At 43.4% G+C, this 27,861-nt stretch overlaps 1 protein-coding gene across 2 annotated transcripts; it reads right to left on the bottom strand.

Moving 5' to 3' along the window:
• ANKRD16 (ankyrin repeat domain 16) lies at positions 1 to 27,009 on the bottom strand. Of its 2 annotated transcripts, XM_085894710.1 has the most exons (7): positions 26,651 to 27,009; positions 17,780 to 18,000; positions 10,886 to 10,928; positions 10,696 to 10,804; positions 805 to 966; positions 595 to 673; positions 1 to 436 (listed from the first exon to the last, which is right to left on the bottom strand). In XM_085894710.1, the coding sequence occupies exons 1-7, from the start codon at positions 26,980 to 26,982 to the stop codon at positions 294 to 296; spliced, it is 1,089 nt and encodes a 362-aa protein (XP_085750836.1). In that variant the 5' UTR covers positions 26,983 to 27,009; the 3' UTR covers positions 1 to 293. The 2 variants fall into 2 exon arrangements, with proteins under 2 accessions (XP_085750836.1, XP_085750837.1); XM_085894711.1 differs by lacking the exon at positions 17,780 to 18,000 and having other exon boundaries at positions 26,658 to 27,009.
• Between the last annotated feature and the right edge of the window lie 852 nt (positions 27,010 to 27,861).

Below are 27,861 nucleotides of genomic sequence, written 5' to 3'. Positions count from 1 at the left end.
TTTTTTTTTTTTTTTTTTTTTTTTTTAATCGGTTACATTCAACCCTCTGATAACACTGATGATGCAATTTGATCCCACCCGAGCAGGCAGTTCAGTCCCAACAGCAAATCTTCCTTCCTTTGTACGGGTCATGGTGGATTGCTCAGCATGTCTTCTTTAGAGCGTGTCACAAAACACTTTCGAAGCCCGAAGGTGTGTGAAACATTATTATGGTCTGAACCCAGAAAAGATGATCTGTAAGTGAGCCAAAAACATATATCTTCTGTTTCCAATGCCAGGTATTCATTTAAAGCTCAACTGGGGCTCGATTGATGTAATAGCTCCGGAGGCAGCCCATGAGTTGTGAAATCCGAGGTGGAGGTGTGGTTCTGCATGCAGGTTTGGTCTAGAGCTTGGGCACATGCTGCATGTCCTCCTGCACTGGCCATTAGTCGAGCTGGGAGGAGAAAGTACAGGCACAGTGATAACATGTTGGATGATCTCACTAAAGTTCATCACGACCAGGTAATGAGTGGCAAAAAAAAAAAAATGATCAACAAGAAAAATCACAAATATTGACCTTTATATAAGAAACTTGCATGTGTCATTGCTTACCAGTGCGGCCTTTGGCATCAGTAGCTTGTAGGTCAGCCCCAAGACCACGAAGGGTTAAAATTGTTTTCGTGTGTCCTTCCTGGAAATTTGCAAGACAAGCAAAGTAATGATGATATTAGCAACAATAAAAAATGTAGTTATTGAAAAAGAAAGTGCAATCTCACATACATTTTGAAAAAAAAAAGCTTCCCATACAGGCAACCATCATACCTTTGCAGCGTAGTGCAGAGCCGTAAAGTTCATGCTTGTGGCGCGGCTGTTCACGTCCACACCCAATTCGGTTATGAGGAACCTTATAGAGTGATCCTGGCCCGTCATGGCAGCCTGATGCAAGGCCTGCGCACCTAAAGCATCAGCGGCTCTCTTGTCGGGCTGTACAAGGGACGACACAAATGGAACAGACTAAGAAGCACCAATTTCACGAGGAGCCAGAGGTCTCACACCAAATTGAAATGTGCGATTATATGCAGAACATGAAGAAAAAATGCCCCCTCACCCCTCCACACCTTTCTTTCCACCAAAGCCAGCAATGATTCTTATTGCAACACCTAGTCTCACATAGTCCTCTCGGATTTTTCATCTCCACTCCGATATTCATTACTTTTACCTTTTGTGTCCATCCCAGGAGAAAAAGAGATCAAGTCTCTTTAACCTCTCACTTAAAAGTTGTTTAAAACAATTCCAGGAAGTTTAGCACTATTGAAGCAGTCTTATACATCACCCTATTTGACATATCCAAGTACTGCGAAACTGGAGGTTCTTGGAAGTGACAAGAAGGCGATTTGTGTTCTCGAATGTTCAACGATATAATTCAATTTAAATTAAATAAAGATTATAAAAGTTGTATAAATAAATAAATTCGCGAATTTACCACCGTTTTACCGTGTCGATTACACCACCCTATCTAACACGTTATATTAGTTCTTAGTGCCTGTTGTTTGTGTTCTTTATGACATCCTGAAAAAACAGCAAGTTTCCTGTTTGAAATGATTTTCAATTTTGTTTGACTGCCAGGCAGGCAAGCAGGAAAAAAAAAACATTATCTCACTCCCCTCTGCGCATGTGCGATCGCGTCAAATTCAGAGCCAATATATGGTAAAACGACAGACTTGCCTTTCTATTCATGTTCCAATTTATGTTCAAAATATAACATTCAATTTAAATAAGATGTTCCTTGATCATGAACTGACATTTGTAGACAGACGGACAAACAGACAGACAGACGGACATGAACAAATGCTTAAACACACTTTTTGCTTCGCGTGCACGGGGTAACTAGAAGGTACCCGTAGAAATTCCACAACATGCAAAATGCGACTTCAACAATGTCTTTGTCGATGATGTTCCCCGTTTGCTTATCGCACCATCTCTCGGTCACCGACAGTCAGGCCGCGCCATCCATTGGACATTACTGGTCTCCATTAAAATTATGCCATTGTATGCGAGGTGTGACGTCGCATTCGAAACAACATCCAATACACAATCTCGCAAGATATGTCCCATGTAAATTCCGTGGAATTGCCCCTCTCAAGTGCTTGTGAGTCGCATAATTTTGTTCATAAATGACCCTCAATTAATTATCTTGTTCGTGATGTATAAATACAATGTTAACATTGAATAAGTACGAAACAACGTTAAATTCACAATCTCACGAGATTCCATCATATTTTATGCCACACACAGACAGATGTGATAAGCGCATTATTATATAGATAATAATTACTATTACAGGTGGTATGATGCAGGTTTATACTACAAACAGGTTTATACTCAAAAAAATCCTGATGGGCAACATTTTTTATTCACTTTCACTGAGTCCACACTGACACATCCGATAATCCCTCCACCACACCTTCCCTCGACTATCTAATCAGCTGCCCCCACCCCCCCCCTTTCCTTGAATTCCACTTCCTTCTCCCTGCTTCATAATCAAAAAGTTTGTTCGTTCTCCAGCCACATTTATTTTTTCTTCTTTTTCCTGTTTCTGGGAAATTTCTTCTCTCCATGCTCTGAATTCGCCTTCATTGCATCCATCAAGAATTGTGTTAAATCGCATCTCTGACCTAAAACTTTTAAAAGCCCCAGTTTGCTATGAATGTTCGCTTTCCATCAACCATTCTTTTTTTCCAACTTCAGTGCCAACTCACCCCTCTCACCCCTCACTCTCAAAGCAACCATCCCACTCTTCTCCCCCCAAGCCTCCTTCTCACCTCTCTCAAAAACTCCCCCCTCACCTGTCTCCCTCCATTCATCCCCCTCACTCATCCTTCTCAAAGTTGCCCCCCCCCTCTCATCCAAAAAGCTGCCTCCTTCCACTGCCCTCTCACCTCCTCTTCACTCCACCTCCTCAAATCCTCAACTGCCTTCTTCCCCCTCTCTTGTCCCCCTCTCCCCCAGTACCACAGAGCCTTTTCTCCTCCTCATCCGGCGCCCTCCACTAGCTTTTCTACAATCCCCCACACTCTTTCAACAACCCTCCTTACCTACCCCCCTCATCCCTTGTCCTATCCTCCCCCCCCCACCCCCTGCACCCAAAGCCTCCTCCCCTCCCTCTTCATTAAAAGCGTGGACCTCAAATATCCGGGGCCTTCGCTCAAACCTTTTAGATCTTTCCATACAGGTTGCTACTGACAAACCAGACATAATCTGCCGAACAGAAACTTTCTTCCCCCCAAGACGTGTCTGACTCCCAAGTATCTCTCCCTGGTTACTCCCTCCTCCGGTATGAGTGACCTGAGCCTCGCCCTGGTGGAGGAGTTACTCTCTTCATCAAGGACTCTATTCCTCACTCTCCATGCACTGCCCTCACTCCCCCACACCCCCAGGAATACCTCTGGCAAAGGCTTCCCCTCCACTCCCACCTCATGTTTATATGTGTACTGTACCGTCCACCAAACAGTGATGACTCCATCTACACCTCACTATCCGAAAACATGGACCAACTTCTATCTTCTCATCCAAACTCTCTCTTCCTCATATGTGGCAACTTCAATTGTCATCATGACATTTGGTTCGGTGTGGGTACCTCTCTCACCTGTCATGGCACCTTAGCAAAAGCTTTCTGCGACTCATTAGGACTGACTCAGTCGGTCAACTTCCCTACCCGGATCTCAACCAATGGTACTCCATCTCTTCTGGATCTGATTTTGACAAACTTCCCTGACAATATCAGCTGCTCTTCCTTCGCTCCAATCGGTTCTTCTGACCACGTCCTTGTCAAAGTGGACATCTCTCTGGCTGTTATCAGAGAACCACCTCACCGCCGTCGAGTCTGGCATTTCACTCAAGCCAACTGGCAGGGTCTCCAAGCAGCCCTCAAACTTATAGACTGGTCTCCTATCGCTACTTTCTCCAACATCAACTCATCCTGGGAATTCTTTCAAAGAAACTTGCTCTCCCTCATGCACAGATTTATCCCCTCTCGTCTTCAGTTGTCCCACCCTTCCTCCTGCCCTTGGTTCACTAAAGCTTGTGGTGAAACAGTTGTCCTGAAACAACTTGCTTTTGCCTCATGGAAAGCAAACCCAACTGAGGGCAATCTCAGTTCCTTCCATAAAGCTCGGAACAAGTGTGTATCTACCCTCAGGAGAGCCAGAAAACAACATCTTTCTCATCTCATCTCAAGTCTCATCTCAAGGTACTCTGTTGTAATGGATCCCGTTCTGCGGTGTTCTCGTATGGGCAAAGTTACCGTTGTTATGGTACTTTATCGTTTTATCACTTGCCCATAAGAACCCGCGAACAGGCGACGGAGCGCGGAGCGGTTCGTGCTGTGTGTCATTGATTTGTATAACAACGGATTTGACTTCTGGTCCATGCACGACGTCTTCCTCCTACCTCTCACAACACCAACACCACCACAACCACCACCACCACCACCACCACAACATTGTGCTTTCAGTGCGGCTGTGTCGGGAAATGAACGTCGAACAAATTGTTCAAAACCCAAAGGTGAGAGAAGTTTCATATTTGCGGCCGGGATGACCACCTCTAAGCGATCTCAACCGGCTATGGATGACTCTCCTCCGGCTCCCTGCATGGAATGCAAGATTTCTTTGGGGAATCGCGATGATTGTGTCCAATGCTCGGCGTGCGGATCGTGGACGTGCATCGCGTGCTTGATGGGTTGCACCAAGGCTGTCACCGAAACCAAGAAGAAAGACGCATCTCGAGTGCTCGGTTGCGCGGGCGTGGTCTACACGTGCAAGAAGTGCCAGGAAAGTTCCGATCCTGTCACCGCCGATCTCTACGCGGCTCTGCTTAAGATCGTCATGGCCAACTCGCAGCAGATCGCCTCGTTGTCGGAAATGATCACAAATCTGACCACTCAGGTCGCGGCTCAGAAAGTTGTTGGGAATCAATGACAGCTACAACAACAACCATTTGACATGGCCCAAGTCGTGTTAGCCACGTCCCAGGCGGCCTCGGAGACCATCATGGAGCAGATGGAGTTGAAGGAGAAAAAGCCCAACCTGGTCTGTGTCGGCTGGAAGGAGGACACCACCTTGGCGTGGGACAACGAGCAGAATGAACGCGACCGGGTGATCATCGACCGCCTGTGACCAGCTGCACATCAAGAAGGAGCTGGTGGTCAAGAACTTCCGCGACGGGCCGAAGCACTACCACGGATCGCACGACCGCAAGGATCGGATCATGAAGGTGGTGTTCAGCGACTCCACAGCGCGCCAGATGTTCCTGACAGGGGCGAGCTCGCTTATGGCCGGGGATGCGGAGGTCAAAAACGGCAAGTTCCGCGCGTTCGTCCGACCCGACCAGACGGCGAAGCAGAGGAAGGTCAACCGCGATCTGCGCACCGAGTTGAAGGCCAGGAAAGATGCCGGAGAGCTCGACATCTACATTTGTCGCGGTGAAATTATGTCCCGACGTGGGGGCGGCTCGGGAAACTAGGCGGGCCTGAGCATGTTATTCCGTTTTACCTTACTAACTTTTGTAGTATTTTGCAAAAAGAGCACGATTTGCTGTTTTTGACTACAGAAAAATCCTGAAAATGTTTTTTTAATCACTGAATCGTGGTTAAATGAGACTATCCCGAGCGGCTTTTTCAGTCGGTTTTCGAATGACTTTGTTGTGTATCGTTGTGACAGGAGTCAGGAGGAGGGCAGGGAACAACATGGTGGGGGTGTTATAGTTTTAATTCCAAAGAAGTATACAAATTTTGAGGTAAAAGTTGAAAAATCCAAATTTTTTGAGTCCCTTTGGTGTACAATTTCTCGAGATCATACGGCGACAAAAAAGTTAATTTTTGGTGTTTACTATAGATCTCTTTTTTTCCACAGAACGATTCGATTAATGCCGTGATCAATCATATCCGCACTAATTATGATCCTTTTTCCTCGTTTGTGCTTTGTGGTGACTTTAATTTACCAGGTTTAAAGTGGGACGGTATCTCAGTAGGAAACAAAAATGAGGAAATGTTTAGTGAGGCTATGTTTGAGATAGGTTTGACTCAGCATGTTCATGTTCCGACGCATGTAGCTGGAAATATTCTGGATTTAGTTTTAGTGAACAACTTATTTCTTATGCAGCAGTGTGAAGTGGAACAGTTTCATGATATCTCTGATCATTTTGCAATTTTTTTTTTAATTGCGTTTCAAAGTAATAAGCGATCTGTTAGTCGGAATGACATACCTGACTTTAAAAATGCTAATTATGTCGAAATTTCTCGTGAATTATGCCTTTTTGACTGGACAGCAGCCTTTTCTTTCTGTGTGAATGTAGATCAAATGTGGGAAATTCTGCACCATTTTTTAATTTTCCTCATCCTAAAATGGGTCCCGTTCTGTCCCGTTCGTCCAAAAAATTGCAATTGGTCATTTGAAACCTCCAGTGCTTATGAGAGACAACGAAGCACTCATCTTAGGTATAAAAAAAAATCGGGAAAAGATAAGCACAAACTGGAATGGAAGGCAGCATCTCGGCATGCGAGATTTTTGAAACGAAAAGATATTTTTATGCAAGAAAATTGAGTTCTTAAATCGGAACAAATTAACAAATTCTGGAGTTGTATAAAGTCAAGGTCAAGTAACAGATCGGTTATTCCGCCTATGGTCGGTGCGGACGGAAATATAGTGGTAGATTACGGTGAAAAAGCGAAAATATTTAACAGTTCTTTTTGTTTCGATTTTCACTGAAGATAATGGTAGACTGGTAAATATGATCAACACTGATCATATTAGGTCTCCTCCTTTGCCTGTGTGTGATAGGCTGAATGTTTTTGAACATATTAAAGCTCTTTCGGCTAAATTTTCGTCTGGCCCAGATTCTATTCCTCAGAATTTCTTGGTTAAATTAGCACTTGAGTTGTCGGAGCCTTTGTCTAGAATTTACTCGTTGTCTATTCACTCTGGCATTTTCCCTTCTAATTGGAAAATAGCGAAAGTGGTTCCTTTGCATAAGAAAGGCATCATTTCAGTCGTAGAAAACTATCGCCCTATCAGTTTATTGAATGCTGCTCGTAAGCCTTTAGAATCGATTATTCGTCAGTATATTTTAATACATTTGAAACAGAATAGTATCATTGGGGAGTGCCAACACGGTTTCTTACCTAAACATTCTACAATAACGCAGCTCATCTCCTGTTTGGATGACTGGACTAAGATTGTCGATCAAAACAATACTGTGGATGTTATTTATTTGGACATAGCAAAAGCTTTTGATTCAGTTAGTCATACAAAACTCATTCAAAAAATGACCGCCTATGGTTTTAATGTGAAAATTATCAGTTGGGTTAGAAATTATTTGCTTAACAGATCTCAATTTGTACAAGTTGAAGACGCTGTTTCTGAGAATCGTCCGGTTAGCTCTGGGGTTGAACAAGGCTCTTTAATTGGCCCAGTCCTTTTTAAAATCTATATCAATGACATTGTGAACTATGTGAAAACAGCCTCTTTAAAGTTGTATGCGGACGACGCAAAAATATATATTTCATGTCCAAGAAACGAGCAAAATGTTAAACTTAAGGAAGATTTGAAACAAATAATGAGCTGGGCAGACAATGTGCAATTGGGAATCGCAGTAAATAAGTGCTTCGTTCTTCAAATCGGTCATGGGAATGCGAAGACGCAGTATGAAGTCCAAGATTTTCCAGTTCCCTCGGTTAAATGTATGCGTGATTTGGGTGTAATTGTTTCGGACAATCTTAAATTTAGTGCACACTGCAAAATGACAGCACAAAAGGCATTCATCATGGCTGCTTTAGTTTTTAAAGTGTTCCGTTGTAGAGATACAAACTTTCTGGTGAAAATGTTCATCACCTTCGTTCGGTCACTTTTGGAATATGCTACAGAACTGTGGAATCCGTGCTTAATTAAAGATATTGATTTAATTGAGCGTGTTCAGCGATCCTTCACGCGTATAATTCCAGGAATGGCTGGATTATCTTATCCAGATCGTTTGAAAGCACTGAAATTGGAATCCTTGGAACATAGAAGAGTAGTAAGGGACCTCGTTTTTGTGTATAAAATCCTGTTTGGTTTAGTTTCTTTATCTTTTTCAGATTATTTTGAAATGGCTTCGAGGTCAGGTCAACGGAAAAATCATGAATATTGCTTGAAATGGATTAGAGTGAATAAAGAAATTCAATTTTTTTTTTTTTTTGCAGTTAGAACCATTCCAATTTGGAATGCTTTACCCTCACAAGTTTTTGAAGTCCGTTCAGTGTCAACTTTTCGGCAGCGAATCTCAATTCTAGACTTCTCAAAAAATTTTCGGGGCATGGCCACGGCTGGAAATCGTCCTTGTCGTTCCCTGGCCTTGATACCCGAAATCACAGTAAATGATTTTTTTTTAAATAACATTCATACCTCACATAGGAAATGTTCGTGCGATCTCAGTTTTTTTTTTGTAATTCGAAGCTTTCATTGCTCGTTTTTTTTTTTATTAACATTTTGTATCAGGCTAAAGAATAAAGCATTCTTCTTCTTCTTCTTGAATTCTCAAACCTCTCTCCCTCCTCAAAATCCTGGTGGCATCTAATCAAATCTGTTTCTGGTGTATGTTCCCCCTCCATCCCCTCCCTTACCTCAAAAGGCCACAGTGATGATACCGCATGTGAAAAAGCTGAATGCCTAAACTCGGTGTTTGCAGCTAAATCTTGTGTCCAAAACCCACCACTTTCTCTACCCACCTTACCCAGTCGCACCCAACTGTCCCTGGACTCTGTGTCCTTTTCTCCTGACAAGGTGGAGAGCTTGCTGTCAAACCTCGACTCAAATTCTGCAACCGGTCCATACGGCATCAGCCCACGTGTCCTCAAAGCCTGCTCTTCTGCTCTTTCTCACCCTCTCTGTGTTCTATTCACCCTCTCATTTGCTCAAGGTCATCTGTCATCTGCTTGGAAATCAGCAAACATTACCATTCTGCATAAAAAAGGTGCAAAAAGAGATCCCTGCAACTACAAACCAATCAGCCTTCTTCCAATCATCAGCAAGGTTATGGAATCCATCATCACTTCAGACATCAAATCCTTCCTCTTCTCCAATGGCTTGATTTCTGCTCATCAATTTGGTTTCAGACCAGGTCACTCTACCCTGGATATGCTGCTTCTGCTCTCCCATCAATGGATGGAGGTCCTCAATGCCAGACAGGAAATCCGAGCCGTATCCCTGGACATATCACGTGCTTTTGACACAGTCTGGTACCCTGCCCTGCTCACCAAACTCTCTTCCTATGGTATCCAAGGCCATCTCCATTCATGGCTCGCAGACTTCCTCTCCTGTCGCAGTCAATGTGTGGCCTTAAATAGAGTTCTTTCATCCCCTCTTCCTGTCCAGGCTAGAGTTCCTCAAGGTAGCGTTCTGGGCCCTGTTCTTTTTCTGGTTTTCATCAATGATCTTTCCGACTCTCTGGAAAATCCCCGATATCTGTTTGCTGATGACTCCACCATCTGCCGTACCATCGGTCATCCCTCAGACCGGCAAGCAGCAGCTTCTTCGCTCAATGCAGATCTGGATAAAATCACAAACTGGTCCAACACGTGGAACATGTCTTTCAATCCGGACAAATCTCACACTCTCACTATGTCTCTTCGAAAGGACCGTCTAGAAAATCCCCCCATCCACTTTGTCAACAATCCTCTGGAAGAAGTTCTTTCTTTCAAGCTTCTGGGTCTCACTATCTGCCATGACCTTTCCTGGGAAAGCCACATTTCAAACCTCGCCTCCAAAGCCAGTCGCCGACTGGGAATCCTCCGTCGTGCAAAGTCCTTCCTCGGCCCACCTGAGCTCCTGACCACTTACAAAGCTTTTGGCCGCAGCCTGATGGAGAACTGCTTTCCTCTCTGGGCTGGTGCTCCTGCCTCCCACCTTTATCAGCTTCACGCTGTAGAAACCAAGGCATTTCGAATCATTGGCATCTCCCGCAATGAGGCCGAGTCTTTGGGCCTCTCACTCATTCACCGCAGGTTGGTCGGTGGTCTTTCTGTCTTCCACAGTCTCCTCTCCAGCCTCGCCCTCCCCCCCCCCCAGCTCTCTCTGCGATTTGTCCCCACCACATTTCCGCAGGGCGCTCAAGGTCCGCCAACAACCCCCTTCTGGTAAAACTACCAAAATCACGAATCACTGCTCACCTTCACTCTTTCATTCCTCTTTTTTCCCGCCTTTGGAATAAACTCCCTCACTCTATTCATTCCCATTCTTCCCTCCAAGCCTTCAAAACAGCTATTCACCACCACCTCTTATCATCCCCCATCCAAATCCTCGATCTTTTCTACCCCCGATAATCCACACAAGCCCACCTCCTTCCAAATTCCCTGCTTTCCTTCCTGAAAGTCCCTGTAATGTCCATCTTCTCTTCCCCATGTTTTCTGTCCCATCCCTCTCCCTTCCACAGATCTCCTAATGTCTCTGTTCCCCACTGTTTTGTCCTTCCCACTCCCTCTTCTCTTGTCTCATGTCCCCCATGATGTGTGTTGTGTGTAAGCTCTCACACGAGCCTCGACAAGGTATACAAAAAAAAAAGTGTACTCCCTCTCATGCAGCCACTTGGGTACATCCAAATGCAAACAGCTTAAAAAAAAAAAACAATGTAAAGGAAAGCAGAAGTGGATAGACACATAATGACAAACACAGTTAGGTGCTTTACCTTATGTCTGTCCATCAGCAGCCTTGCAACCTCCACATGGCCATGCTTTAGTGCATCCATGAATGGTGTGACACCGCAGCTGTCACGTTCGTCCGGTCGATAACCGCATCTGCAACCGCATCAGCCATGATTCTTCAAGTCGTACAGTGATTGCTTTGAAATGTCCACAATGGGTTACGTTCGAGCTTACCTCTGCAGCAATATGTCCACCACGTCTAGATGCCCATGCAGAGCTGAAAACACAAGACATTGAAAGGAATTGGTTTGTGAAGTGGGTTTGTTTGTGTGGGATCGGGGAAAAGAGAAGAAGGGGAAGGGTGGGAGGATCGCAATTGACCGAAGTGAGTTACATCCATGAAGCACACACGACAGACAGTTCCAATGGCATTAACAAAAAAAATACTAAAAAATGATGTGAAATAACCTGGAAACAGAAATACCTATGTAGATGCATTTTATTTATCATGTATTTGAGAGTAATAAAACAAATAATAAAATGTTGAAGCTTGATATTAAAAGAAATGTATTAAATCTGAAATAGAAAATGTACTCAAATATCATATGATTCTATGTGCTTAAACATGTACCCATTTAGAATGAACATGATCATATTTTTCCTTTGTATGGAAAGATCACCTGACTATTAAAATTTGTATCAGGTTGACCTTTGCCAGTAAGTTGAATTCAGTAAAAAGAATTGCCTATCATTTTAAAGCTATCCAAAGGAATTTTTTTTAATAAAAGACACCAACAAGTTGGAATGTGGATTTAAGAATGTATCCAGATGTATTCACCAAGCTCTTGTCGCTTTCAGAGAATATATCTTCCCAGTCTGGGAGAAGCAGACTGACTTTTAACCTACATACGACAGAAACTTATCTACAATATCCATTAGAGTTGACGTTTGATGTCATTCTTGCATTCTGTACGTTTTTGGTGCCAGGAAAGAGGATTAACATGTCTGGATTTGAAATATTTGTTACAACCATTGTACCAGGTCAGGCTAAGGCTGTATGAAGACCCGAAGATAAGCTTCACCTGGAAGATGTCAAGACCAGACAAACTGGCACCAGTACAGTGCTTGAAAATGATTTTAAAAAACCGTCTTACTGAACATTTTAGAAGAACTAAGATTCTCCAAGTAGGAGAGAGATCTGGAACAAGTTGTTGCAAATTCGCGCCTGCCGGCGTGCGAACGGCCACGTAACTCGAATCGCGGCACGTCGCCCACCGGACGGACAATTCTGTCGTGACCCTCTCGGACCAACACCGGGAGCTCGTCACGGGTGGGCCTTTCGACCTCACCACAATCGTGCCAATCGGCCACCCGTGTAGGATAGGGTTGTTCGCCAAACTTGACCTACCGAAGTACCCACGCGGATGGTAAACCGGGCGATCGTACCTCACCGCAGGTCGACTCCGGACACGAGCCGCTTGGGCGGCCTGTTCCGTACTATCGGGATAACTGAGCGGTGTTATCGTCGACCTGGACGGTTCAGATTAATGACCAGGATGTTGCACCCACTACGAACCCCTTACGTGAAGCAAGATGGAAATTCAAACGAAGGAAAGGACGCAGCGAAACGGAGAACAAGTTCACACAAGCACGTTTATTCACACACACACAGACCAGCATGGAAGGCATGTATTTACAGCCATACAATAATCAAAATGCACATATAACAGCCAAAACAAAAGTAACAATGCAGAGCTACAACCGGATACGCGCACACACGGCAACACTTAAACAGTTCTACTTTACGAGACACGGTGCCACAAGATCCATACAAAAACCCCGAAAAGAAAATGGTGACTTCCGTTTGGGCCGTCGAGTCCCTCTCCCACGTCCGTCGGCGTGATCGCGCCTGGCTGCGACTCCGATCCCTGGTGTGGTAGGCGAGTCCTCTCCGGCGTGCCTCGCGCTGGCACGTGTTGGCCGCTCGACGCCACGGACGGGGTTTCCGGCGCTATCTCAGCGCGGATAGAAAGGGGGGGGGGGAAACGTTGTTGCTCGAGGTCGTGGTGTGGGGAATGGCAGACGCTCCGTCCCACCAGTGGGGTCTCGGGACCGCACCACAGAAGACCAGGCCAGCGGCCACCACGCAGAGGAGACGAAGACGAAGAGAGCAAGAGCCAGAGAGAGAAAAAGACGAAGTTAGCAAGAGCACCAAAAGCGCTCCGCCCGTGTCCGACTTTTATAGCCCGGGGCTCCGCCCTTCACTCTCCCCGACCGCCTCACGCTGGTCATCCACCAATCGGCGGCGAGCTGCCCTCCCCTCTTCCTTCACACCAAGCGCGGGGAAAAATGGCGGGAAAAACAGGCGGGAAAACCAGGCGGGAAAACCCGCGCGTCCTCGCAGTTCCTTCCTTGGCGCCCTTGTTTGCCGTTCGGAAGCGGACGTAGTGGCGAAGATGTAGTAGCGTAGATGGTGGAGGTGGCGTGGTTGCAGTGTGGTTGGCGCTGTGATGGGGATGGCGTGGTTGTTGAAATGTTGTGTTTGAAATAAAAGATAGAAAAAGAAAAACGGCTATCTCAAAGCGTCGCGGCCCGGATGGATCACATAAATTCCTCCTATACAACGGCTTTGGGCTAACTACACATGTACCTATGAAGATATCTCACCTGAGGGTCCTTTATGGTGTAATGCGAATTTCCACAGCCATAACAAAGTGTTGTATATCCAGTATATCCTATGTGCATATTAAAGTGTTTATTTGTTGAATAAATGTTCTCATTGTACAGATGACTGAGAAAAATTCTTCTCCACCTGGAACTCATCCTTAAAAAGAGCCCTTGGAGAAAGACCTGAAAATGCCTCTGTGCTTCAATTTGAAAACATCACAACTTACTTGGCCCTCAAAACGAAAATCGGAAAATTAAGTTCGATACTTTGAGTTCTATATGTAGGGCCTCGTTTCCGGCTTTCTGGTCCCACCGAAGGAGATTACAACCAGAGAGGATAAAGTCCCGTCCGGATTCTCAAAGATAAGACGGTTGTTGCATGATGCCTCAAAACTCTTGAGACCTTCAACATCCGCACGAGTAATCCTAATGGTGCCCATGGCCACAAAAGGTTGTGCGAAAACAAAAAAAATCTGGAAATCCTCCTCCTGAGATAGATTTTCAAAATGCCTTCCACAGAGGAAGATGATCTTCAAAGCATTACATTCGGAAGAGCTGAGGATTATTTGCTTTGCTTTTTGTTCTTCCTTTTCAGTGGTCATAACCACGTGGTACGCTGAGCACCAAGAGCATGTCACATCCATCACATGCAACTTTTTAATCGGTCTCTGAATACTCGTCAGCAAATGTTACAAAAGAGCTGATGAGGATGTACATAAACCTTGAAGCTCACAATTTTAGCACAATGTAACACTTCCTTCACGGTGATGGAAAATAAACACAAAAAGAGCCCAAACAAGTTTGCTTCCTTGTCAGAGGTGATTGTTTAAGGACTTTAAGGAATGGTGGGAATTTTAATTCTTTCCTGGGTAATGAGGAAGGTCGCTTCGACGGGATGCAGGTTCTGCTGAAAATCAAAGCATGAGCAAAACTGCTTTCTTCAAGATGACTCTTCTGCACAGAAAGGTCCATTTGAAGACGTTTCATTTCTTGTGAGGTCTGGAAGAGAGATAACAATCGGGACACATTCTCAATGGCTCAGTTTTTAAGAGGAGTAAAGGAAATTCCAACGAGGAAAGAAAATCGGCTGACAGATAGCAGACACTGCCACCAGGACGATTTCAACAATTCTAGACGTCATTCATATTTACACAAAGCCTCCATGAAGTGACACCGTAGTTTGGGAAGTCATCAGGATATCAGGAAAGCGCCATTATGGGTCGGGAAGCATTGCACTGCATGCAATACCATAAAAGAGCAGCTGCACACAAGACTTTCAGCAGTGTGGTCAAGGCAATGTACATCGTCATATAGCATAGTACAACAAACGGCTATCCTGGGATCTCAAAATGTAAAAATAGGTTTCGTGATGCGACGAGTCATGGACGTTTGACGTAAATATCGTACTTTTCCGATGGCAGGGTCTGTGATCTCTTTGGTAACTCCAATTAAAGGCACGATTTTATGGACGCACTTTGCAACTGAACTGTGGAATTTCCCCCAAACAATCAGAAACAACTCGTGGATGCATTATGAGAGCAAGTTGATCCAAATATATTTTAAGAGACATCTCTGAAGCAAGTGAATGAAGCCAGTTGTTCCGTTTCAGGGACTGGCTCGCTGAATGGTGAGACTCCCAGCATTTGAAAGCATGATGCAATCCATACCTATTTGGGTACCTTCAAAAATATTTTTTATTCAATGAACCTTTCATTACAACAGCAAAGAAGACATTTTCATTTTGACAAATTAAATGGGACAAAAAAAAAATAGCCTGGAGTTCATAGAACACCTTACCCTGCACAGTCTTGAGAAATAGGACATGGGAAGGATCTTTTCAACTCTTGCTTTGTTTCCGAGCACGATCTATATCAGTTTTTTTTCTTGAACTTTGAATAACAGGCATGATGGTATCCATACGCTAAGCACCGTCATATTTGTATGGATGCTGAATCTCACAGTTACTCTGCCCTCAGGGCATGGTTTGAATGCTAAATCTCAGTTACACTGCCCTCAGGGCATGAATGCTGAATCTCAAGTACCATACTGCAAAACAGAACGTTTGTTGTTTTTTTTTTTTTAAAGTGCCAAGAAGGCAATTTGTGTTCTTCAGGGTTCAAGGATATAATTCAATTGAAATAAAATAAAGGTTTTAAAGGCTGTAGAAAAAATTGTTTTTTCGGAAGGTTACGGCCTTTGATGCGCCATCTTTTACACCATCTTACGTAACATGTTAAATGAGTTCTTGGCTGTAACTACAAACAGCAAGTCTCCTGTTTGGAATGATTTTCAATGTTGTATCACTACCATACAGGTTTCACTTCCTGAAACAAGAATGACCGCACTGGTCACAACCTGCGACACAAAAAATGTTTATTTATTTCGCTTTCTCTGTCCTAATCAACTCCCTCATCCTTGCTCATCATGTCCCACATGTCTATGTGGTGAAAGCTCAGTCTGAGAATAAAATAAAATAAAAACTCATCACTCACGGCTCAGCTTACTTTCTCTATTCCGTCTCATTAACCTTGTGCCGTGTCTGTCCCATGTTCCCATGTGAATGACTAAGATTAGATAGATAAGATTCATCATGATTCCGAGCAGTGGATTTACTTTATATCTGTTACATCAGTTTTGTCGTGTGTGTGTGTGTGTGTGTGTGTGTGTGTGTGTGTGTGTGTGTGTGTGTGTGTGTGTGTGTGTGTGTGTGTGTGTGTGTGTATGTGTGGGGGGCCCAATGCAACCCCAATGCGAGGGCCGTTCAAAAATCACGTGATGCTATTATTTTTAGGTAGGAGTGTACAAGCAGGATTAAACCTTACCAATCATTTTTATTCGTCATACGATTCGATTTTTTAGTGTCCCTCATCGTGAGTAACACTCGACCCAAACAAAGCCAATGGAAATCTGATGCAACAAAGCAGGCCTAATGTGTTCGGCCCACAAAAAACCAAGATGGCGGCCATATAATTTTATCTCGTGCTATGGTGGGTGGAGTCAAGCGACAGAGGTGGGTGTGGTCTGGCAGCTGTCCAACCAATAGATGCACATTTCAAAAATGGACCCCCCCCCCAACAAGAACCACAACAACAACAAGAGCAGGGCAGAGCACTTGTAGTGTTTAACAGTCTTCAAAATATAACATTCAATTGAAATCAAGTTGTTCCTTAATCACAGATTGATTGATGTCTCTCGCCTAGACTGTAGACAGTGCCGGATTAAGTTATGGGCTTTATGGGCTGCAGCCCAGGGGCCTCCACCAGCTGAGGGCCTCCAGAGATCAAGTGAAATTAATTTACTGTGAAAAGTTACTTCATTTGTAAATGCAGAATGAAAGTATAAGTATGCTGAATTATGTCTTTTAAAAGGGCTCAATTAATATACTGGAATTTTTACTAATAATTTATTTTATATATATATTTATAATATAATATAATATACTGGAGAGCATAGGAGAAGAAAACAAATCAATGATGGTAATGCTGAAGATGGTGCTTTGTGAGGAAGCCAGAAGTTTAAGGTGGAAACATATCTACCCATCATAGATAAGTTATGCTCAGCTCTTTCTCATCGCATTGAAGCATATAAAAATGTTCATTCATCATTTGGTTTCCTGGTCCCATTTCCAACAATGAACAATGAAGACTTTTCAATAACAGCAGCCAAGTTTCAGAAGATTTACTCAGGTGACATCGAGCCTGAATTTGTGCCAGACATTGTTCACTTTAAAAACTTTGTTGGGCAATTTGATGAATTCAGGGACAAGCATGAAACACCGCAAGCTTCTGATATCTACACCCTTGTGCTAAAAAATGGATTAACTTCTTCATTCCCTAATGTTGAAATAGCACTGCGGATTTACCTGTGTTTAATGATAACTAATTTGACTAGAGAGAAGTTTCTCCAGGCTGAAACATATAAAGAATGTACTCAGGTCAACAATGACACAAGAACGACTTGACGTTCTCAAAAATTTACAATTTACTGATGTTTCAGAGAAATTTGTTACCAAGAAATTATGCAAAGCAAATGTTTGAATTTTAATCTTGTTTAGCCTTGTCAAATAAATTTAATTATTCAAAAACTTATTTTAGTTTTGAAAATATCACAATATCTCTTCTCTTTTTGTTGTGTTACACTTGCAACCATCTATGCGGGCCTAATGTTGACATTTTGTCGTGGAAGTTGAATAAACTGATTTCAAGAATCCGAAATTCGATTTGCATACTTTTGTTAATTATCACTGGGGGCTTCACAGTATCTGCAGCCCAGGGGCCTACAAAATCGTAATCCGGCCCTGACTGTAGACAGACAGACAGACAGACAAAGACAGACAAAGTGAACCAAATGCATAACCCCACTTTTCACTTTGTGCGTGCAAGGTAAATACAAGATAAAAGGAGAGGAGCTCCTGGGTTAAGCAGTAAAGACAAAGCAGGAAAATGTTGCTAATATTAGCACCGGCAGTGTGAAGGGGACTTCGAGAAACCTTGCTGCGGGTCATCCAGACGTCGGAACTGGCCTGGAGGAGAAAGCATACTGTAGCCAAATCTCCTTGACGACAAGCAATTTGGAAAGCATTCCAACCATCCTTGTTTCTCAAGTTGAGCTGGGCTCCCCAGGACGTCAACTCACGGACCACCTCCACATTCACTCGCGTACACGCCAACATTAGAGGTGTCCTGCAGACAAAACCGATGGCGAAGATGCGGTGACCACTGACATGCTAACCTTCGTTTTATGGTTTGTAAAACATTGCATGCTTTACATTCCTTTACCATTTAAGAGTCATCATGATTGTTGACTGGTCACAGTCTGTGACTGTGACTGCAAGGGTTTCCTTAGAAGCCAGTTACCGGCGACCCGCAGCCGTCTACTCAGAGAAAAAAATGTCAAAGGTCGCCGCCGCCTACTTCAGTGCCGATTTTTGGTTTTTTGTTGTTTTTCAGTACCTGAAGCTGATGACCATGTATTTTCAGAGTATGGTGCAGATTACATTGACCTACTTGGTGGTCAGTTTTTTGAGAAAGCTAGTCAGCAGAAAGTTGTTGCTGAGTGGCAGAATTTTAAGTTTGAATTAAATTCATGGAAAAAACGTACCTGCTGAAGTACTTTCGTTAAAATCTAACCTCACACCAACAGAATGGGTACTTAAACAAATCTTATCTAAGAAACAGGAGTACAAGTGTTGAGATCAGGTTCCACCGCTGATTGAGATCTAGAAATGTCCACACTGATCATGGTAAAGAGCCTTTTAATTCACATCAAACACGGCCATGGAGAGAAAAACACAGCATACATGCAGTAGGTCAGTTCAATCTAACTCTGGCTCGCTCAGTAGTTTAGCTTGATTGATATATATATATATATATATATATATATATATATATATATATATATATATATATATATATATATATATATATATATATATATATATATATATATATATATATACTTCGTTCTGCTCCTCTGGTGCTGTCATCTGTTTTCATGATTTTCCCAATTTCATCATGTTTCCATTTGAAAAGCCATCCTCAGAAATCATTTTCCTTTGAGGTAACAGAAACAAAAACTCCCCCCAGCACTGCGTTCCCTCCCCGGACTGGCAAAGCATTGATCTTTCATTAGCACGAAGACCTGTTTTTGGTTAATGTGACAGGCAGATCTTTATCACAATCTACACTATCATTTCATCCTGCTTGCCAGATGTTCCATTCTGAAGATGAATCAATAGAACGAAAACAACACCTTTTAATACTTTAAAAGGTTACCTTCGATCGTTTAAAGTATTTTCACCAACAATGGCTATTTTTTCAGTGTTGGGAGATGTTCAACAGCTCCACACAAGCACTTTTACCCCAAACTGGTAGAGCTTGCAGAAATTTGTATGTCTCTGCCAGTTTCCAATGCACGGCCAGAACGGGGAGCCAGCGCCCTTAAAGGTCCCCTGACATGCAAAAGTACTGAAATTTCACTTATATATGTCCTAGAGGAGTTTTTCATCATGATTTCAGATCTGACAATGTTTTTTCACAATACTCATTCTGTAACATGTAAAGTTAAAAAAACAAACGTCTTCGGGAACGCCCATAAAAATTCTCCTGAAAGGGGCGTAACCAACATGACGTCAACTACAGTATGACAAAAGCTGCACGTTAATTACTCGGGTTGGTGGTCTACGTGATTCTATTGGCTTTCTGTGTGTTTCCACATTTGATTGGTCGACTCAATCGCTTCGTTCATTTCTGCTTTAAAAAAAATCGAACATTTGGTTTTGAATAATGGCTGGCATGGACTTTGATTTGTCTGGTAACGACAGTGAGTGTGAGAGAAATGAAGGATTTTGGTCTGAATCGCATGGAGAATTGTTGGATAACGTAGTCGCGGGAGGTGAAATTCAGGCAGCTGGAAATGAAGTACGGCCTTACCAGTTCGAACCCGAAGCAGGACAAGCAGAGAAAAATGGTGATGAAATTCCCAGAGTTCATGATGATCGGGAAGACATCGAAGGAAGACTCGGAAATAACAACTGGTTACACTAAATCCTATTCGTAATTCAATAATGTAAATTCTACTTACATACTGCTCGATATCAGAAATATTTCAGTGAGGTGACGTGAACAGTGCAGCGCAGCGGACATGTTACTTCGCGGCGAATTAATCACAAACAAGGCCGGCGCATGTCATCGGACGTATCTCTCCGCGCATAAAACGAAGCAATCTCGCTGTCCGGATACGATGAAAACTTGTGTGCAGAACACACCTTGTGACACAATTATCTAAAGTAGTCCGATAAATCTGACGTTCTGTTGCATTTTAATTTATTTTATTCCTACTGTCGTCATGTAGCGCCAGTAGAAAACAATGAAGAAAAGAGAATAATAAAATAAAGCTACAGCACGTCAGATTTATCGGCCTAGTCGGACGGACGACGGATTTATCGGACTCGTCGAGACAAGTAACTTGTATTAGCATGCACACAATGAATAAGTCAATGCGTAAGAGTCACGAGGCTATGAGGCCGTGTAATAGGACAGATAAATTTGTCTTTCAACGTTGTGCAAACATTTTTTCCCTTTTCTTTTATTACAGCATTTTAGCTAAATGTTAATGAATAGCATGCCAATGGAAGCAGGACCTTCACTTTGGAATAAACCCATGTATGTCGAGTGCAGCCATACCTGGCTTGCGTGTATGTGGAATCGTACCTATCCCATCAGGTTGGTATCAACGAACAATTCAATAAGCTGCAAAATGTGGGTGCAGGTTTTTCACATTGTTTGATTTTAAAATTATCTCCTTGCGCCTTGAAATGATGCAATATTAATCGTTAGTATTTTACTCGTATGTCCCTGTAATTTTTTTTTAATGGAAAGGTTCAAGTCACATTTTATATTTTGTGTCCATGGTATAGCCCTTTATTGTGCATACATGTATTGGATTTGTATACGACTACGACAAGGTAGTAAAGGGATAAATAATTGCCTCGTGATTGTTGTGCTTACACGGCTCAGAAGCATAATTTCTTGTCTCTGTGTGTGAGGAATGAGGGGTTGGGATGAATAGAGGGATGAATCGAGCCCGTGCTCAAAGTCACTGTCTTCGAAGTGGGCGCTGCAAATGACGCTCGTGTCGCTGGGGCATTTCCAGTTTCCCCTCGTCAACTTCACTTTAGATGTCCATATTCTCCGACGATTATCATCTTTGGGGAATACATGAAGGCTTACACCGTCTTTGCTTGTATTGCTGCATCCTGCTACGATACATCTTGCAGGCATTTTCGAAAGTACGGCTAAAACTCTTAAAAACTTTCGCGAAACAATCACTGGAATCAAGACGATCACAGAGATTGCACCAACATGTGCAAAATGTATTTGTATGTACTTTATAAGGCGCGCGATATCTCGACTCGAGTCAATCCACTCTGTGCGAGTTACTGTATGTGATGCCACGCTGCGATTCGCTGAAGTCAATTATTTTAAGGGGCGGGGCATAGCAAGTTGTGAATAGCTTCAGAAATGATCGAAATATTGCTCTAATTATCCCATTTTTGATTAAAAAAAAACATGGGTGATTTCTTCACTTGGAAGGTCATGTTAATATATAAATAACAAGAAAGTTTTTCATATCAGGGGACCTTTAAGTCAAGAATGAGGTCAGCAATGAAGAATGACATGCTCGATGCCTTGTTAACAATCTCAATCAATGGTCCTCCAGTTGGCTCAAATGATGCCGAACTCCTTATCCGACAATGTGTACTTGACTGGCGTAGCCAAAAACCTCGATGGAAGCTCCCAAATCAACGACTTGTTAGTGTACCATCAACTTCGTTTGCATGTCCCCAAAGTCTCTTGACTGATGACTTGCCTGTCGAATCAGAATTGTCCCCTCTGACTGAAAATGAAGCAGTGCGACAATTTAATGTAGAAGACATTTCATCTGATAGTGACAGTGACTCCAATTGTGTTGCTTAACTTGCGAAATGACTATAGGTTAAACACTGTTAAACAGAACTGTAAACATCAGCTTCAAGAATTTACACAGAAGACATAATTTGTTCTTTGCTAGGGAACGTTTCTTCATCCCAAATACATTTTAAGTTTACTAACTTTCAATCATTGATTATTCAATTACATATAATGTCATTTGTTCATTCCTGCTAGAATAATATTGTTGTAGATTTCCGCCCGCCGGCGTGCGGACGACCGCTTCTAGGCAATAGCGGCCGCTCTCGCCCACCGAACAGACAATCTAGTCGCAGCTTTCTGGATCAAACGCCGAAAACCCGCTACGGGTGTGTTTTAAGCACACCACAGCCTCGTCAACACTACCCGCGCTACAGGGTCAATCGCCGAATTTGTCGATATACCTAATTAATCGCACAGACAGATGACCGAGAGACTGTATCTCAACGCGGCTGCTTGGAAACGAGCTGCTTAAGCAGCTCGCTTCATTTTGGGATAACCGAGCAGGGTATTATTGCGAAGCCCGTTGGATCCGATTCTATTATTGGCTATTTAAAAACCAACTATATTCCAAACGCAGAACGGCAGTTCAATTCGGGAAAAGGACGCAATGAACGGGTTAACATTTAAACAAGCACATTCATTGAAGAAGCAGCACATATGCAGTCATGCAGTCATGTAATCAAGCAAGGCAAGACACGCATGCAGTTTGCAATCGACAAAGGCAAACCAAAAGCACGCATGCAATTATGTAACATGTAAGGGACAAACCACGAGCAATGCAAAAGAGCTACTACCGTCTATCTATTACTAGTAAAGGTGCCGGTCTTCGACGGGCGTCACTGGCAACATATGGTAAAAGACAGATAGCATGAATGTATTTTAAACAATATATTATATCATTTTTATCCATTGATTATCATTCAGGTTTTCCACTTCGATGACATTACCACATAGTTTAGTGACTACACAACGTGTACCATTCGTGAGTTCCAGAGGATCCATAGAGCGCATTAAAATTACAGAGCACCTTACTTTAAAGTGATCCAAAAGGCCGGATCAGTTTCGTCTACATATTCATATCTTGTAGATTTTAGCAGGTCAGAAAGTCATGGTTTTGTGAAGAAACTACGGCACATGGAAAGTGCAAATTATTCAGGTATGAACTCAACTGTTTTCTCCCCAAATGGAGCGTGATTCTATGAGCCGAACTCATCTTAGTGGTCCTCTAAAAAATGGGAAACATTTTTATTTCTTTATTGTGCAATAATTCCTCCCATTTTGCAAATGGAGAACATGAACTGTTTAACTACCATAATCATGAAAACGAATTTTGAGGGGCCTCTAAAGGAAGACAATAATATCATTAATATATATATGTCAAAGCTTGTTTCATTTCATGCAGTAACAAAAATATGATGGTGGAACAAAAAAAGGGGCGTGCCAAAATATTAATATAGATGTACACACTTAACAGTTCCACTTAAAGACATGGCGCCACAACGTTCACGCAAAGAAACAAGGAAAAACCTCAGGACAGATGAGGGGTAGACTGGACCTCTTGGGGTCTTTATAAACACGGAGCCATGTAGACCGCAAAGGCGCCGAGAGACCGGACTGGCTACCTTGTCCTTCATGGTGACTTGCTAGGGCGACCCTCGATGTCCCCTCTCCAGTGACCCACGGTTCGGCACGGTCCGGCAGGCCACGCGCCTTGGCTCTGCTGCGCTCCTCCTCTTTGTCCAGGTCCTCACCGACTGCAGAGACCCCAGACTCCAGGCTGATTCAGCTCACAGCACGGCTCCACACAACACTCTCTCCTCTCCTCCACATACCTCTCCTCTCCTCCACACATCTCTCCACTTGCGTTCAGCGTGCCCTTTTATCTCCACGGCGCCTCGCCCTCCCTTCCGCCCCCCTCTTCCAGCACGCGCGGGAAACTTCCAGAAGAAGGTTGTTTTCCTCACCGAATCGGGGCCTTTCTAATAGCTCGTCTCGCTTTTCCAATCCTCTCGCAGGGTCTGTCTTTGGGGGGGGAGGGGGTTGGGGCCATCGTCCGTTCTCCCCCGATGAATGCCAGGCTTCTCGCAACTGTGTGCCGAGGTGGAAATGCGGTTGTGGTTGTGGTGAAGGTAGTTACGATGAAGGCGGTTGTGGAGAAGGTGTTGGTGGTGGAGGTGGTTGTTGTGAAGCGGTTGATGAGAGCGATGTTGGCAGTGGAGGTGGTTGTTGTGAAGCGGTTGTTGTGAAGCGGTTGATGAGAGCGATGTTGGTGGTGGAGGTGGTTGTTGTGAGCAGTTGGTCCAAAATAACCATAGCAAAAGAAAAACGGCTAACTGAAGATTTACAGCCGGGTTACACGAATAATTCCCTTTGACATCGGTGGGGAAATCTATCTGAACACAGACTTATCGACATAACTGATCTAAGGACCTTCTGTATATGGTGCTCTGCAAATTTCCACAGCCGTAACAATATCATAAAGATGTTGGATATGTTTGCAACTGAAAATAGACTGTGAATTCATGGCTACTTTGATCCTGAAATTTGGACAACATTGTTTTGAAAGTTGAGGATGTAGAATGTTTGCAGCACAAAAATATCTAATAAACTTTTTGAATGTGAAATCTCATTTATGAATTAATTTTTCTTTCTATAAAACATAGAAAATGACTCGGATTCCCAAAGGACTTGATTTTAATACTAAAGATTGATTTAAATATTGTTTACCGGTATACGAGTTTGTCATTGGTTTGACAGCAGAAATGCATGATGAGTATAACTCCGAGAATGTTTTGTAGATATCAAAAATATCACTTCCTTGATTACTGGAATTAAATAATATCACTATAAGTCTATTACTTCAATCAAACTTTAGATCTTTATGTATACAGAATTTGCAATGTTAATAGTTTGGTTTGCACATTTTACCCAACATTATTATAACAAGTGGTGCCAGGCACAACAAATCCCACCCATTCAAGGCATAAAGTTATTTTGGGGATCAAATTTTAATTTGATACATCCTTAACCTGAACGTTGATTATAAGGAATAGAATAAGGAATATTTTAGTCTTAGTTTGAAGTCAATTAAACCATTTTTGACGAAGTTATGAGCGAAAAACGATTTTGCCTTTTCGTGACCTGACCTTGATCTTTGACCTAATTGGACCCAAAAGTTAATGGTGTCGTCCGAGGTTAATTACCCACCTGTGGATACAATGTGACAGTGTTTGAGCCAGCCGTTTTCCCGTAAAGTTGTATTTTCGTAACCATGTTTTAGTTTTAATGGAAAATTTGTAATTTTGACCGATGACCATGACCCCCAAAACTTCGGACCCAATCGATCTTCACAAATATGCATTTTTCACTCTAGGAATGGGTAGGATTATAAGTGACAAATAGAATAAGGTTCACTATAAGCTTAGTTTGAAGTAAATCAGATCATTTTTGACGAAGTTATGAGCGAAAAACGATTTTGATCTTTTTGTGACCTTGACCTTGACCTTTGATCCAATTGGGCCCAAAAGTTAATGGGGTCGTCCGAGGTTCATTGCCCACCTTTGGATTAAATTTGATAGTGTTTGCTAAAGCCGTTTTGCCGTAAAGTTGCTAACAGACAGACAAACAAACCGGACGATTACAATATCCCGCTCCCTCCCTCCGGGGGGCGGGATAATAATCTAATCCTTCGTGCTCACAGCATTCATACAGCAAACCCTGAACACTCACAGAAGTGAAATGGAATATGGTTTCCTTAATGAATGCTAGTTCATCTACACTATTATTATGTAACACACTTACTTCAGATTGCTCACTGTTCTCCACCATGTGCAGTATCATCTCCCTATTAAGAACTAAGGTATGGCCCAAGTGTTGCTAAAATGCCTCTCTTTTAAAGTGCTTAGATACTCCATCTTCCAGCCACCTTGGAGTGCCCTAAACCATGGCCTTCAATTCATGAACCCTGTTTAAAAGCTGCTTGAACTAACTATACAGTACAGCTGAATTTCAGTCAACCAGTCAGTCAGTCAGTATGTTAATGCAACCACATCCAGTATGGGTCTAACCACCTGTTTTTGTGGAGTTTTCCACCCCAACAGCATGATAATATGAGAACTATTTCATGTCAGAAATCATGCAAGAATGCATTTCCAGCCATCTAGGATCCTCTGGCTTCCAGGGCCTGCCTAGGGCCCTGGACCCCGGCCATACAGCTGCGCTCGCTTCGCTAGCGGTAATGGTAACCTGCTACTTTTTAATGGTAACCTCCTACTGCAAAAAATAAGGAAACCCCTGATGTGACCTGTTGGAGGTCATAAACTACAAGGGGTTGCGACTTGCAATGAGTGGTGTCATTTTGGAGGTTTGCATCATTTTTTGGGGGTTTTTTTTGCACGGATGTGGTGATGCCGCTGATGCAGTGCCCCGTGAAGGTCAGCACAGAAATGTGTAATTTGTTCAGGGTGCTGGTGATACCTCATATACTCTTCACCATGGCACCATTGGGACTTTAACGTCCACCAACTAATGCTAGCAGATGGATCCATCTGAGAGATGCCTCGTTCTACCTGCGAAACACCGAGGTGGGAAGCTGGGTTCGAGATTCGAACACAGGTTTGACAGCTCAGAGGCGAGTTCGCATCCATCCAGGGCAGGCTATCCTGCCAGCCCAGTGGGTCACTGAATCATCTAACCACTGTTGTGACTGTGACCTACTGTGTGTGTGTGTGTGTGTGTGTGTGTGTGTGTGTGTGTGTGTGTGTGTGTGTGTGTGTGTGTGTGTGTGTGTGTGTGTGTGTGTGTGTGTGTGTGTGTGTGTGTGTGTCACACATCGTGTTCGTGGTTAACGCTCTGCAATTACCAGTCACCGCTTTTCAGAGAGTCCACTTGAGCCCCTCTCTCCAACAAGGACCGAACACATTGGCGATGACTCATGGACGCAGCCTCATGGAGCGGCCGTTTGTACTCCCTGTTGGGAACTTCCAGGTCCAGGTTGAGCTCCTCCAACAGGTAACGCATCAGGTGGAGGTGGCCCTTCCGCGCAGCAACGTGCACGAGGGTATCCCCGGATCTCGCCCTTCGCAACATGCGGAGCGTGGTCGTGACGTCATCGTTAAGACCCAACGCCCGCAGTCCCAACAAGTCCCCGTCTTGAACGAGACGAAAGATGCGCTCTGGACAGACCGCTGCCATTGTTGTTGTCGTTGTAGTTGTAGTTGTTGTTTAAGACTTGGATTTAAATTTTTTTTTATTTGTCGAAAAGCTTCACAATGTGCTGCGGTCCGCAGAACGCCTCACCCTGTGAAAGGGCCCGTACCGAGTTCGAGTCATTTTATTAATAACACTGTTTCGTGTCCGTGATCAGCACACATCTTGGAGGGAAAGCATCACGATGAACTCGAAGGACACGGCAGCGGCGCGTTCCGTTCGTAAGCTGCTCGTTATCGCTTCCCAAGCCAGCCGTTCCGTATCAACCGCTTTCTAAGCCGCTCGGCAAACGGAGCAAGCGTTGAACACGAGTGCTTTGTTCTGAACAAAAATGACCTCCAGAGTCGCATTCAAAACGATACTACAACCTGTGAAATGCTCAGAAGCATACCCGTTATGTATACTCTTAGTATTATTATCCCCCACCCCCCCCCCCCGGAGGGAGTGAGCGGGATATTGTAATCGTCCGGTTTGTTTGTCTGTCTGTCTGTTAGCAACTTTATGGCAAAACTGCTTTAGCAAACACCATCAAATTTAACCACAGGTGGGCAATGAACCTTGGACGACCCCATTAACTTTTGGGTCCAATTGGATCAAAAGGTCAAGGTCAAGGTCACGAAAAGATCAAAATCGTTTTTCGCTCATAACTTCGTCAAAAATGATCTGATTTACTTCAAACTAAGCTTATAGTGAACCTTATTCTATTTGTCATTTATAATCCTACCCATTCCTATAGTGAAAAATGCATATTTGTGAAGATCGGTGGGGTCCGAAGTTTTGGGGGTCATGGTCATCGGTCAAAATTACAAATTTTCCATTACAACTAAAACATGGTTACGAAAATACAACTTTACGGGAAAACGG

The sequence above is a fragment of the Eptatretus burgeri genome, chromosome 9, assembly GCF_056783735.1.
Source record: "Eptatretus burgeri isolate ZD-2024b chromosome 9, Ebu_testis_v1, whole genome shotgun sequence".
Taxonomy (NCBI): Eukaryota; Metazoa; Chordata; class Myxini; order Myxiniformes; family Myxinidae; genus Eptatretus; species Eptatretus burgeri.
Note: the sequence above shows the minus strand (reverse complement) of the source record. Positions and strands in the feature narration are given on the sequence as shown.